This window comes from Primulina huaijiensis, unplaced genomic scaffold, assembly GCF_012295235.1.
Source record: "Primulina huaijiensis isolate GDHJ02 unplaced genomic scaffold, ASM1229523v2 scaffold5913, whole genome shotgun sequence".
Lineage (NCBI taxonomy): Eukaryota > Viridiplantae > Streptophyta > Magnoliopsida > Lamiales > Gesneriaceae > Primulina > Primulina huaijiensis.
Genome location: NW_027360836.1, coordinates 174302 through 187093, shown reverse-complemented (window position 1 = coordinate 187093; position 12792 = coordinate 174302). Strand labels below are relative to the sequence as shown.

The 12792-nt window shown below is 34.9% G+C and overlaps 2 protein-coding genes across 3 annotated transcripts; one reads left to right on the top strand and one right to left on the bottom strand.

Annotated features, from left to right (window-relative positions):
- Positions 1-64: 64 nt before the first annotated feature.
- LOC140970465 (protein EMBRYO SAC DEVELOPMENT ARREST 30-like) lies at positions 65-4708 on the bottom strand. Its single transcript, XM_073432228.1, has 10 exons — positions 4424-4708; positions 4246-4333; positions 3770-3840; positions 3601-3689; positions 3265-3508; positions 2730-2842; positions 2309-2330; positions 1893-2018; positions 672-1240; positions 65-556 (listed from the first exon to the last, which is right to left on the bottom strand). Exons 1-10 carry the CDS (start codon positions 4586-4588, stop codon positions 121-123), a joined length of 1923 nt encoding a protein of 640 aa, XP_073288329.1. The 5' UTR covers positions 4589-4708; the 3' UTR covers positions 65-120.
- Positions 4709-9114: 4406 nt separating this feature from the next.
- LOC140970449 (putative pumilio homolog 7, chloroplastic) lies at positions 9115-10786 on the top strand. Of its 2 annotated transcripts, XM_073432213.1 has the most exons (6): positions 9115-9495; positions 9544-9590; positions 9660-9828; positions 9905-10074; positions 10143-10401; positions 10492-10786. In XM_073432213.1, exons 1-6 carry the CDS (start codon positions 9238-9240, stop codon positions 10576-10578), a joined length of 990 nt encoding a protein of 329 aa, XP_073288314.1. In that variant the 5' UTR covers positions 9115-9237; the 3' UTR covers positions 10579-10786. The 2 variants fall into 2 exon arrangements, with proteins under 2 accessions (XP_073288314.1, XP_073288313.1); XM_073432212.1 differs by having other exon boundaries at positions 9116-9590.
- The last annotated feature ends 2006 nt before the right edge of the window (positions 10787-12792 follow it).

The window sequence follows — 12792 nt, the reverse complement described above, 5'->3', positions numbered from 1 at the left end:
ACAAAATATATGCATGCTGCTGCCCTCATGAGCTAAAAATCCCGAGAAAAAGTATTCATCTGGCAAGCTTGTGCTGGAAATCCATGGCAATGTATCAGGTGTATGTATCTATACACAATCCTAATCGTCAGGATCCATTTCCTCGTCCTGCTCCGATGTGAGGACAGTGAAGGGTTGGCTATTTTGATCGGATTCCAGAGGTCCTAAATCCATGTCATCTTCTGGCGTTTCAGACTTATCAGCACTGTCATCTTGTGATTCAATGCTGTTTAGACCTTGATCCAATCCTTTGGGGCACTCGTCCTGCCCCTGATACAGAATTTGGAGATTACTGCCCTTTCTTGAATGAACAATCTCAGTATTCTTGAGAGTTGCACATGAGCATTCAGGGATGGGGTGAGAAAGGAAAGACGTTGGACTTGATAGAAGAAACTCCCGCATGATGCCATCTTCTGCTGTGCTTTTGTTTAGGTGTTCTCTGATGGAGAGTGTCCAATTGAATCGGGGATGGTAAAGATTATCTCGAGTACTATTGATCAGTTCAGTGAGATACTTCCTGGGCAAATAAACAGAAATACGGAAAACGAAATTAGAGAGGGGAAAGAAAAAATTGTGTAAACTATTAGTGTGCAAGACTGCAAGTATAGCCTCTTGACAACTTTATGGTTTACCTGTCGGGTCTGTACGTTCTACTTGAAGCCATCTTATACAGGCGGTGTCCCATCATCAAGCCAGAAAAATCTGGCCATCCACTGCCATCATTGTCAAAACCGGGAAAGAATGCATCAGCTTCCACGGAAACAATATAATCAACAGCATCCCACAGCAAACGATGTGCTTGGTTTCTTAAATCGTTTGATTCAGGCTCAGGCTCAGGCTCAGGCTCAGGCTCAGAATCCTTCTCAGCAATCCAACCATACCAGCCTTCTTTTTCGTGTCGATAAATAGATCGGTCAGGAGGCGGAGGAAGAGGCCTAGGACGAGGGCCAGCATTGTCCCATTCTTTTAATTGTTTTGCACTCTGTGCTGGAGGAAATTCAAAAGAATCCAGAGGAACTGGGGTTTCTGGGCCAATGATTTTGGCCAATTCTTGTTTACTGCACAAAGAAGTACGATCCACTAAGTCGGTGTACAGGGCACGCAAAGGAATCAGAACTCTTTGACCACCAAACGTTTCAGAACCTGCCAAATATATTCTAGTTCTCGGAGGGTAACCCAAAGCTCGAAGGATAAGTCCAACCTACATTATCATAAACAAAACCCAAGCTTTCACCTCAAATTTAATAACCACGTATTTTTGGTACGATAAAACACAAAAAGCAAAGGTATCAAATTTGATCGAGACCAAACTGACTAGAAACTGGTGGGACTAGAAAGAACAAAAGTCACCATAAGTATTAGGAATTACGACCCTAAAAGGCCGTCATACCCCAACTCCAGACTAAAATTTTATATTGCAGAATAGAGTAACAAGATGACAAGAGTCCATGATTAACTACACACGCATAAAAACTAAAGATGAAGGTAACTAACAGCAGTTCCTAGAAGAAACTTGAAGGGAGTAAGAAAAAGTGCACACCCCAAAGGTTGCAAATTTTTTTTCTATATAAGAAACGATATTTTATTAATAATTTAATAAGTGTTAATTCAAAAGGTTGCAAATGATGCAAAACAAACGTTTTTCTTCTTATACATTAAAATCATAGCGAACACAGAATAGGTATAGGTCAATAAATATTTGGTCGACTCGAATTGAGTCCTATTATTCTGGAGATCACCTGCAAAATCATCAATCTTAAGTTTCCAAATAGTTCAGGTATTACCACTTTTACTCTGAACCAGAAAAGGAAATAATTTCAAAAATAAATGATTCGCACTTTGAACGCTGGTACCTCTTCAGGCATTAATGGGCATGAACCATTTGCTTTTAGGCTGCGTGAATCCACACTTTCTTCTTTTATTAAGCCTTGTTTGATCATCTGTTTTCGCCGGAATTGTGTGAGTTCTGTGTGTACGTCCTATATAAAAATTTAGCATAGGTGATTAGGGCAAAGTTACAAAATAGACTCGAATAGTACCATTCACTCCTATGACTAAGTAATTACAAATAGCATTAAAAGGAGATCTAGAGGCATGCCTAGCAGACGGGAAGTGTAAGACAATACAATAGATGACTCCCATTATTACAACATGAATCACCAGATCAAGTAAAACTGTTTCATTTGCAAAAAAAATAATAGTTCTTTTCTCACAGCATCAATGAGCCAAATTGACATTTTCTAATTAAAGTTCTTTTCTCACAGCATCAATGAGCCTCCACATGTCGGCTCCTGCTATTTTCATGAGAGATTAATTGTGGTCTTACTGCCTTTTGTGAAGGTTACAAGTAAAACAATGAAGAGTAAGTTTCCAAAATTTTGTTAAGCGCCAAACACGGAATTATCCAGTTTGCTGCGTTCTGCGTAATTTGTTATAACTCATAAATTTATCGAAGTTCTAACCCTCCATTCACTATTAGTAGAATACATCCATATACAGTATATCAACAGTTTTGTAATGTGTGTACCAACATTCTGCGCATTGTAGTTCATTAAATAAAACAAATTGAAACAGATTCCCTTAGTTTCTCGTAACTATAAAACTTAATTTAATAAAAACAGACCTTTGCCACCATAAATCGTGATCACAAAGTGAGGAAAAAAACCATGGAAAGCAGTCACGCAACTCACCTCTGCACAATCTGGTTCCCAACTTCAACAATTTCTTCACGGAAATGAAGTGCATGATATGCAACTCGACATCTTAGCCTTTGATACTCAACCAAGCTTGAGGGAAGGATTGACTAGGAAGAAACAGAGAGAGAGAGAAAATTCCTATTGTAATCAGAGAGAAGGCAAGGTCATAATGAAGCATCAAAGAACAGGAAACCACCATTATCGCCTCTATGAAATGCTGCTCTCAACATAATGACCCAAACTAGATAACATACTGGTTCTGGTTACATCAAACTGACCCTTTATCTAGGGTACTAAAGATAGCATCAGTTTTCCATAACTGTACATCGAATAAATTTTGTTGTTACACTCTTTAGTCTTTTTATTTGCTCAGATTTAGCGAGTAGCTAAAATCTTAAGTCCCATAGCCAACGTTCATTGGAAGAACTTTAAAGTCTTACCAATCTGTATATCAGTATCTATAGAACTTGATCAAGGTCTCTAAAACCATATACATCTATAGATGAAGATAACTAGAGAGGATGTGTACCTGTAGGCATCCTCCATCAGTAATTATCAATCCAATGACCTTAGCACTGTTTAATTTTGGTAAAACATCCTGGAGATAATAATTGGGAGAAGACAACCTTTTGGGTTTAAAAACTGGATACTGCTTGCGCTTCCTGGTCTCCATCAAGTCATGAGGTAGGTTTCTTGCAATAATCACATCATTTGCTAGGACTGATATGAATTGTTCCTCATTGTATAGATATGAAAAACTCTTGAACTTGGAACTGCCACCAATATATTTAATGCCACTTAGAATTCATATAAGCACAATGTAGTGTTTTCATTCATCCACCTTCTTTTCAAACTTAGTAAAAACCTGATTCCTTTTGATTGAGTACGTCCTTGAATCTCCGGGATGACAAGAGTAGCATTTAAAAGCCTGGAAATTGCGACCAGATCACAGATCTAGCAAATTACCAGCCCATTAGGAACTTCACATTGAAAAAGAGATAAATATTTTTTTTAGAAGAGAATGTGGAGATTACTGAGGCTTTAATCTTCTCAAAATCACCGTGAACTTTAGCATATATGAAACCATTGTTCTGCTCATGTGGAACTGAAACAGGGAAGAAATCAGTTTCCACTAAGTGTCAGATTAGGGTGGGATTAAGGCAAGTTTTAGAGGAGTCACATTAAATCAACAAAGTGAAACAAATCCCCCAGGTACTTTCCTTCTTTTAAAAGGTAATAAATTTTCATTATGAGCTCACATCAGTAGATGTAAACAATGCACCTTCGGATGAACAGTCATCGTGTGCAACATTATATCCAAAAACAGTGATTTCAAGCCCAAAGAATTTGAAAAAGAAACAAATTATCAAAATGGGAAAAAATTGATTACATTGAGAAACAGACGCAGAGAGAAAATGGTTGTCCGTTAGTGGTGACATATTGGATAGCAGGCTCTGCAATACTGTAAGAGAAGTGGCAATTCCCAATAGAAACATGTATGGGAAATTACCAGGATATGGCATACTTCTCGTATTTGCACAAGGCTGCAAGGCCTCCAGAGCTTTCACCTTACCCCACAGCTTCCTATATCCAGCACCCTTGATAAGCATCCAACAAAATTATCCACACGACGTGTCACACAAATTTTTTAATCTGAATTGGTAAATCAAGCCAATTCACAAATTTACCTTTCTTCCAGGTTTTTCGGGGTAATTCAAATCCCCGGTAAAGGCCGCAATGGAGCTATACTGCAACATACTGGCGCTGGACTTGGCAAGAAATAAGTGCTCCAACAAGGACATAAATGATAATACTAGTCCACCCAGGGCCGCCCATTTTATTTTGGATTTCATTATAACCCTTAAAGGCAGCCAAATTTGATCTTTGCTTCCAGCTTCCGCTACCCTACAAATTCGAATTCAGGGGGAAAATTTATATAAACCATAAACCCACGGCATAAATGTTAAACCGAAGCTCAAAAATGGATCGTTTACATCCAATCAAGTGTCAGAAGTCAATTGTTAGTCTATTGGACATACATCAATTTTTTTTTATTTTGAAATGTATGTACAAATCTTTACTTACCTATTTCAAATTCAATGAAAAATCCTTTCTGATTATGTACGAATCTGTACATTATTTTATTTACAATCAATTTTGTTAATTCAGTCGATCGGAATAATCAGTTCATCTCACCAAGACCTAAGTTTTGTCAAACATAGACAAAAGGGGAAATTGTTGGAATATTATAAGTTTCAGAGTTTGATAATAAAATCCACAAGAGAACTGAAGAACCAAACTGAAATGACATCAGTTTGAACTGATAATGTCCAGCTGAACTAATCTGATGATTAGTTGACTCCTAATCAGTTAGCCACGTCATCAGTTGAAGTATCGGCCGAAAAACTGACAGTCCGTACCAAAGCAGAACAGATGAAACATAGCAGAACAGTTTGAATACCTCGTACTACTATCAGATAAAGTCATACACTTGAACTAAACGAGATTCAACGGATATTAGCAATTTAATACATTCAATGTGACCGTTGAAATCAAAAACTATATATAGCTGATCGATTCAGTTGAAGAAGGTGGGTGAAACATACTGAACGAACAATCTACATTCAACAATCAGTTGTGATACATTTTTTAAGCATTTCTTGGTTCACAAATCGCACACTCAAGCTCTCAAATTAATTGTATTTATTCGTAGCATTCAGGCCACCTGTTAGAGCGATTCAGTTATTTACTGTGAAGCGTTTACAAGCTAAAAGTTTCAGTTTGACAGTGTGTAAGACTAACTGAAGTGGTTAGTACAATCTATTGTACTATATCAAAGTTTTTTTTAGTGAAAAACATATCCTCGTGATAGAAGGGGTGACGTAGGAGCATTTGAAGACTCCGAACATTCATAAAAATCATGTGTTCCTTTTAGTTATTCTTTCAGTTTTTACATTATCTCAACTCTCATTATTCAATCTATATTTCAATCTAATTCTGCACTATTATAAGTTGATTTATTTATATCGACAAACAAGATTTTACGATCAATTTAATCAAAGAACTGATTCATACTCAAAGGATTGCAAAAAAGCCAAAGTGTTTATTCAACCCCTCTTTTAAACACTTCAACTTCATTAACCGATCCTATCACAAGTACATACACCAAACCAACATTTGATTTTTTTTACCCCTAACAACACGTAAGTGATCTATTTGCAAATGATGGCAATTTGAAGACCATGCTTACATAAATTTTCAAAAGAAATTGTGATAATGACTTAACTGGAAAGTACCAATATAGAGAATTTTCACAATATTACACGTGGATAAAATCTAAAAAAAACATATTCGTCGAAGAAGCAACAATAAAATGGTTAGAAGAGTATATGTTGTGTTGTCATCTGAAGGTGAGAGATTTTATCTTCATATACTTCTAAGTCATGTTAGGTGGCCAACATCTTTTGAAAATCTAATGACTGTGAATATGGTTACTTATTCAACATTTAAGGAGGCTGCGCAAGTGAGGGGACTTCTCCAACATGATGATTATGTTCAACAATGTTTGAAAGAAACATGCTCATTTAGAATGTCATATTCACTGAGAAGGTTATTTGTATCCATATTGTTTCTTGTCAACCAACAAAAATTCGAAAACTGTGGGATCAGTTCCATCCTTACATGTATGAAGATTATGGTAGAGCAATTTCATCAAGTAACTTAGTCATCAATAAGTTATTTCTAGAGAAACGAAAGTTGCTACATGAGTGAAAAAAGAAAATTGATAATTTCGATTTGCATCAATAAATGCTGAGTATTTATATAACATGCCGCTACCAAGAATAATTAAGGATGGGCTTTTTATTCAGATTTCTGATGATGATTTGAGATCTATTGAACGTTTGAATACTCAACAGAGGATTGCATTTGATACCATCATAGAAAGTATTATGTATAACCAATCAAAATTTTTCTTCATTGATGGTCTTGGTGGTACTGGGAAAATTTTTTTATATCGCTCAATGTTGGCACAATTAAGAAAAATGGATCAAATTATAATTGTGGTAGCAACATCTGGAATAGCTGTGACATTGTTGGCAGGTGGAAGAACTGCACATTCACGCTTTCAAATTCCAATTAGACCAACCGCATAGACACTCTGCAAAATAAAAAAGCAGACAGAACTTGCAGATCTAATAAGGCATGCATCAGCTATAGTTTGGGGCGAGGCTCCAATGGCAAATCATTATGCTTTTGAATATGTCAATAAGAGTTTCCAAGATATTATGGAAAATTAATTGGCATTTGGATAAAAGACAATGGTTTTTGGTGGTGATTTTTGACAAGTGTTACCAGTTGTTAAACGAGGGTCTAAGGCATAACAAATAGCCGCAAGCATTCAAGGTCAACATTTTGCGTTGTCTAAAGATAATACACCTTGAACAAAATATGAGATTTGCTCAAGATATTGAAATTTCACAATTTCTATTGCGCATATGTGATGGATTGCAACAAGCTTTCAATGATGGTTTTATAAAATTACCAGAGTCGATTATTATACCATGGGAAGGTGAACAATCAATTAATCAGTGGACTGATTCTGTTTTTCCTAATATGATAGATCATGTTAAAGATGCAAACTATATGGCCGGTCGAGCCATCATCACACTAAAAAATGTTAATGTTGACAATATTAATCAAATTATCATTCTCAAGTTTCTTGGAAAAGAAAAGGAGTATATGTCTTGGGATAGTGTAGAAGAAGACGATCACATTTTTTCCAAGAAGAATGTTTGAATTCTCTTAGTCCAAGTGGTTTGCCGCCACATAGAATTGTATTGAAAGTAGGCAGTACTATCATGCTCTTGAGAAATGTCGAGCCCGAACTTGATCAATGCAACAGAACAAGATTAATATGTCGCGGTCTTGTTAGAAATTTTATAGATGCAGAAACCATAACAGGTCCTCGTAAGGGTACAAGATAATTCTGGATTGTCATTTGAATTAACATGTCGATAGTTTCTAATAAGACTTAGTTTTTCTTTGACAATAAACAAAGCACAATGTCAAACGATGCAAAATATTGGCATTTTTTTTCGTAACCATGTGTTCAACCACGATCAGCTATATGTAGCACTTTCAAGAGGAGTCTCACAAACTTCTACCAAAATTTTGCCAAAGGATGGGAATTTAGACCGTCGATCTGGTGTGTAAGCAAGAAACGTTATTTTCAAATACATGTTGATATCTAAAATAGAACGATAAAAGTGTAGTTAAGCCAACTCTCTTTATTACAAAAATTTTAAAAATAAATTCTATACAAATAGTTAAGATACTTTTTCATGTCATTTTGCTCTACAAGTGAGAGTCGGATTTATATATTTCTCAATATGATGGTTCAAATCCATACATGTTTTTTTTTTTATTTCTCTTGGTTTGTCCATGATTGGCCTTTCATTTAATCTTTTACTTCAATGATTTGCCTTCCATTTAAAATTTTACTATGCTAGTCTTGATGATATTAGTAGTTTATATCATATGTCTTCTTATTTGTTTTTGTCATAATAAGCTCATCTACAAGCGAAACACATTATATTAACACGTATTATATTTTGAGGAATTTGTGTGTGCACATTAACATTTATTTTTAGTTTTGTGAATACTGATGGGAGGATTCGAATATCTAGAATGTCAATTTTATATATTTTGTTATGTTTTATGGGATAATTGAAATCACTAGAATGCCAATTTTATAGATAACATCACATTATGATGATAATATGTATGAGAAGTTGAACTATATTTTTTTCATTCAAAAAAAAAAGTTGAACTATTATTTATCCACACCTATTTTCTTATAATTTATTAATATTGTAATTTTTCATGTTTTATTGGGATAATTTATAGGTTATTTGATGGAGTATGCTGATGCAAATAATAGTTCTTCTGGGATTATTCCTGCATATGGTACCATTTTCAGGTGTCGCAACAAAGAAATAGTGTTTAAAATGTCAAATTCCTTTCTACTGGTGCTAGAGTTGGACTAAAAAAATGTTATTTCGATATTCATGCAATTATTTAACACACGCAGCGCAGCGCATGTGCCTCGGCCGCTAGTTATAAGAAATAATGAAGAACTACATTGTAATTTTGATATATTAATTAAAAAATAAATAGAAAAAAGAAAGGAAAAAAAGCTCAAGTTGAACCTACAACTTAATATTTAGAAAATAAAGACTCTATTTGCTAAGTTACATGTGACTTGCATTAAAATTTTAATACTTTATTAATAAATATAATAATAATTATTAAAACCGAATGTGATATAAAAAATTAGGGATCTTAAAACTCAATGTATAAGTTTTTTTTATAAAATATACAGTAAAAAAAAGGCAAAATTAAACTGAAACCCTAGGCGACTGATCTCTTTACACAATCCTCAGTTTGTTCTCTTCCCCAAGAAAGAAAGCCATCGGCGTCCGCTGAAAATCTTAAATTTCCCATGTATGAGTGCGACACTTCAGCGCCTGATCCCGCCGTAAACAGGCCAATCCCTCCTCTGCCGCCGGTGCCATATTCTTTAGACGATTGGAAGGGCGAGTTGTTTTGGAAAGCAATGGATCGAATTGATCACAGTTACTTGCGTCTCATACTCCGACATAGGAAACTGGAAGACATTCAATTGATCTTTTCAGAGTTGAAAGATCAGATATGTCCGTTGATGTTCAATCGGTTTGGCGCCTCTGTAATTCTGGATCTCTGTGGAGTCTGCGACGAACAACAGATGAACCAGTTGGTTTCTTCACTCACTGCTGATGCCCATTTACTCATGCTTGTCTGCCTCAACTCTAACGGGTATGTATGTATGTTAACTTTCAGCTAATTATAATATGCCGATTTCTGGATTTTCGTGGTCCTCTGCAGACATAAGGCGGTGTTGGTTCTTCTCGCGTGTCTCAGGACCCCAAAACAAAAATCTGATGTGATATACGCCTTGCAACCCCTCGTAGCTCAGCTCGTAAACCACCAGTTTGGTTCCGGCATTATCGGCGTTATCCTCCGTATCTTCCACAAGACTGCAAAAGAAACTCAAGTATTTGTTGCAGAATTTCATCGTTGTTTTCTTACTTTACCATATTTATGACAACCAGCTCTTGTGTTTTTCCCAGCCAATACTTGATGCCATAGCTGATATTTTTTTCGAAATGGCCACCAATCTGCATGGATCCCTGCTTCTTAGGGAACTCCTCGATTCAAAAATCTTTCTACTGAAAAGCAGACCGAGTATTCTGCCAAAACTAATAGCAGATGTACATAAGCTGTCTCATCATCCATACGGGTACGTACTCTCTCTGTGTGTGTGTGTCTCAAGTTTGCATACACAATTCAACATTTTTCCGGTTTCAGGTGTGTTGTGCTGGAGGGTGTAATAAGAATCGGGATGCAGGATGTGCAAAGAGATATAGTAGCTCAACTGAGAGGGGGTTTTGCCCTCATGTCGATGCACAAAGATGCACGGATTGTAGTATTGGCTTTGATTATGGAATCCAAGGAAGAACTAGCACCTCAAATTTACAATGAGATGGCAAGCAGCCCTTATTTCTCCACAGTCCTACAAGACCCTTTTGGCAAACGTGTTGTCGAACGCGCTTGGACGTGCACTAAGGTACAAAAGACAGTGCTCATCTTTATTTGTTTATTTGCAATCTAGCTAGCTCGAAGTTTGAGGTTAATTCAACGTCATACAATCTTGCAGAAAACCAGTCATGAGATTCTCCCGTTCCCTGATCTTCATGAAGAGAATGTTTGGCCCAAAAAGAAAAAATCTAGGATTCATGTATGATGAGAGAGAAATATGGCTTCATTTATGCTCAGAAACCTTGTTTGTTTGTTTTTGTGTTTCTCTTATGCTTGATATTTATATTTTTTGTGTTTTAGGACGTGGTTCTGAAGATTAAATGAACGACTTTATCAGTGATTACATTTGTGTTCTGTATTTAAAGTTTCATCCCATCCCAAGCTTGAGTTTTCTCTCTTGGTTTGAATTTTTATTTCCTTCATACCGATTGAATTTCTGTTTGCACCTATTGAGTGATCTTAAAGTGCTTTTCCATTATGAGTCTAGATGATTGATCTTTTGTTTTATATATATTTTGTGGGAAAAATATTGAATCAGTTATGGTAGCTGAAGAGTGGATCCAGTAAATGAGCTGAAACAAGAGATATCTCTCACTATTTAGTTATGTTCGAGGGTTCTAGGGATATACTGCCTCTGGTGTCATGGTGTAACATTTTGGAATTCCAAGAATGTTCGCCCCAATTAACATAAAACACGTGACTGATTTATAATAATAATAAAATTTAAAAGGCAACAGTTATTCTAGCTTCCCATTTACAGAATCATGTTTTCACATTGTCGTTTTTTCTAAGGTCTCTTGTTCTTCGTGCGCATCAGTTTTCCCCTCTGCGTTCAAGAGATTTCAGAGACCGATTTGAGGTATGGCCAACTTTCTCCTCCCCAATCTCATCTTCCGCATCTTCTCGATTCATTTTTCGATCCATTATTGTTCATAATACATTTGAATCTTGATGTGAAGTTTGCATCAAGCTGCTACTGTCATCGCAATCTTGACATCATTAGTCAAGGTTATGACCTAATTACTCTTTTACCTAGTTCTTGCCATTAGTTAACCAGATACTCCAATTGTTCTTTGAAATTTCTCAGTAAAAATATGTGTTAGTTTTTTATGCTTATCTGAATCTCAGGACGTGCATAAAAGTATTATTTATGTTAGACTAATTTTGTTGTTTTATTTAATTTTTTTACAATTTTAATTATTACGTGATTTTTTAGTTATTATTAATTTTTGTAAAGAAATTTCAAAATCATTTTTATGATAAATTTCATTATCATTATTAAATATTAAATTTTGGAGTTGATAAAATTCAAGGAGTTGAATTTATAATTTAAATAATAAATTCAAATGTTGAATTTGTAATGGATTTAATTTATTGAACTCAAAAGTTGAGTTTGTTAAATATTAAATTAAAATTGGTAGGAAGTATGTTTAATTGGTTTGTAGGAGTACAAGTCTAACATACTAAATAATTAAAGTTCTTAATTAACTTTGATTAATTAATTAAACTAGTTCGACTAGTCCAATTAATTAATCAAGCTCATTAATANTAATTAATCAAGCCCATTAATATTAATTATGTGTATTAAGGTCATGACTTAATTATAAAAGGGTGTTGAGAGGCCATAACTCTAGCCACCACAAGACACCAATTTCGAAAACACTCTTCTCTCCCTCTCCTAAATATTTCGGCCCCCTCTTTAGAAAAGAGATTGAGCCGCCTCTCGATATTTTGATATCCTACGTAAAAACTTTTTCTAATTTTTCTAGTGCAAATTAGAAGAGGAACAAATCTTTTAGTCGTAGACCTGATTTGAAGATTGAAGGAAGGAGTTTTTGAAGAAAGTTCGTAAGGATTCATCAAGAGCTATATCCGCCTATACCGGATTAGTTGGAGCCAAGTAATTTAATTCACCAAATGTATAAAATTTTAACGCCTTATGAATGTTTAATCATAAAATCATACGAGTGTTCAAATATATATATTTTGATTATCAAAATAAAATAAAAATTTTAAAACTTTCGCTGCGTTTGGTTATGAGAAAACCGAAATCCAACAACAAGCATAGTTTAATCGGTTTCTACGAAGGATTATTTCGAGTATCTTCCGCTTGGTTTAAACATCAAACTCGATTTAAGAACTAGCTATTGTAGCTCAATGATTTACCCCCTAATCGATCATGTCATATGTGTTTGTTGCTGATAAAAAACAGTAGCATCAACAGGTCCATCATGTAATGACATCCTATAATTAATAACAAGAATAATATATTATTATCTAACACAGTAATGTCTAAAAATAACAACTACAACATCAATTAACAAAACAATTATAATATATAAACATTAACTATAAATAAACCAATTTTTAAAAAATTAAAAATAATAAATAAACTAAAAATAATATATTCATAATCTAC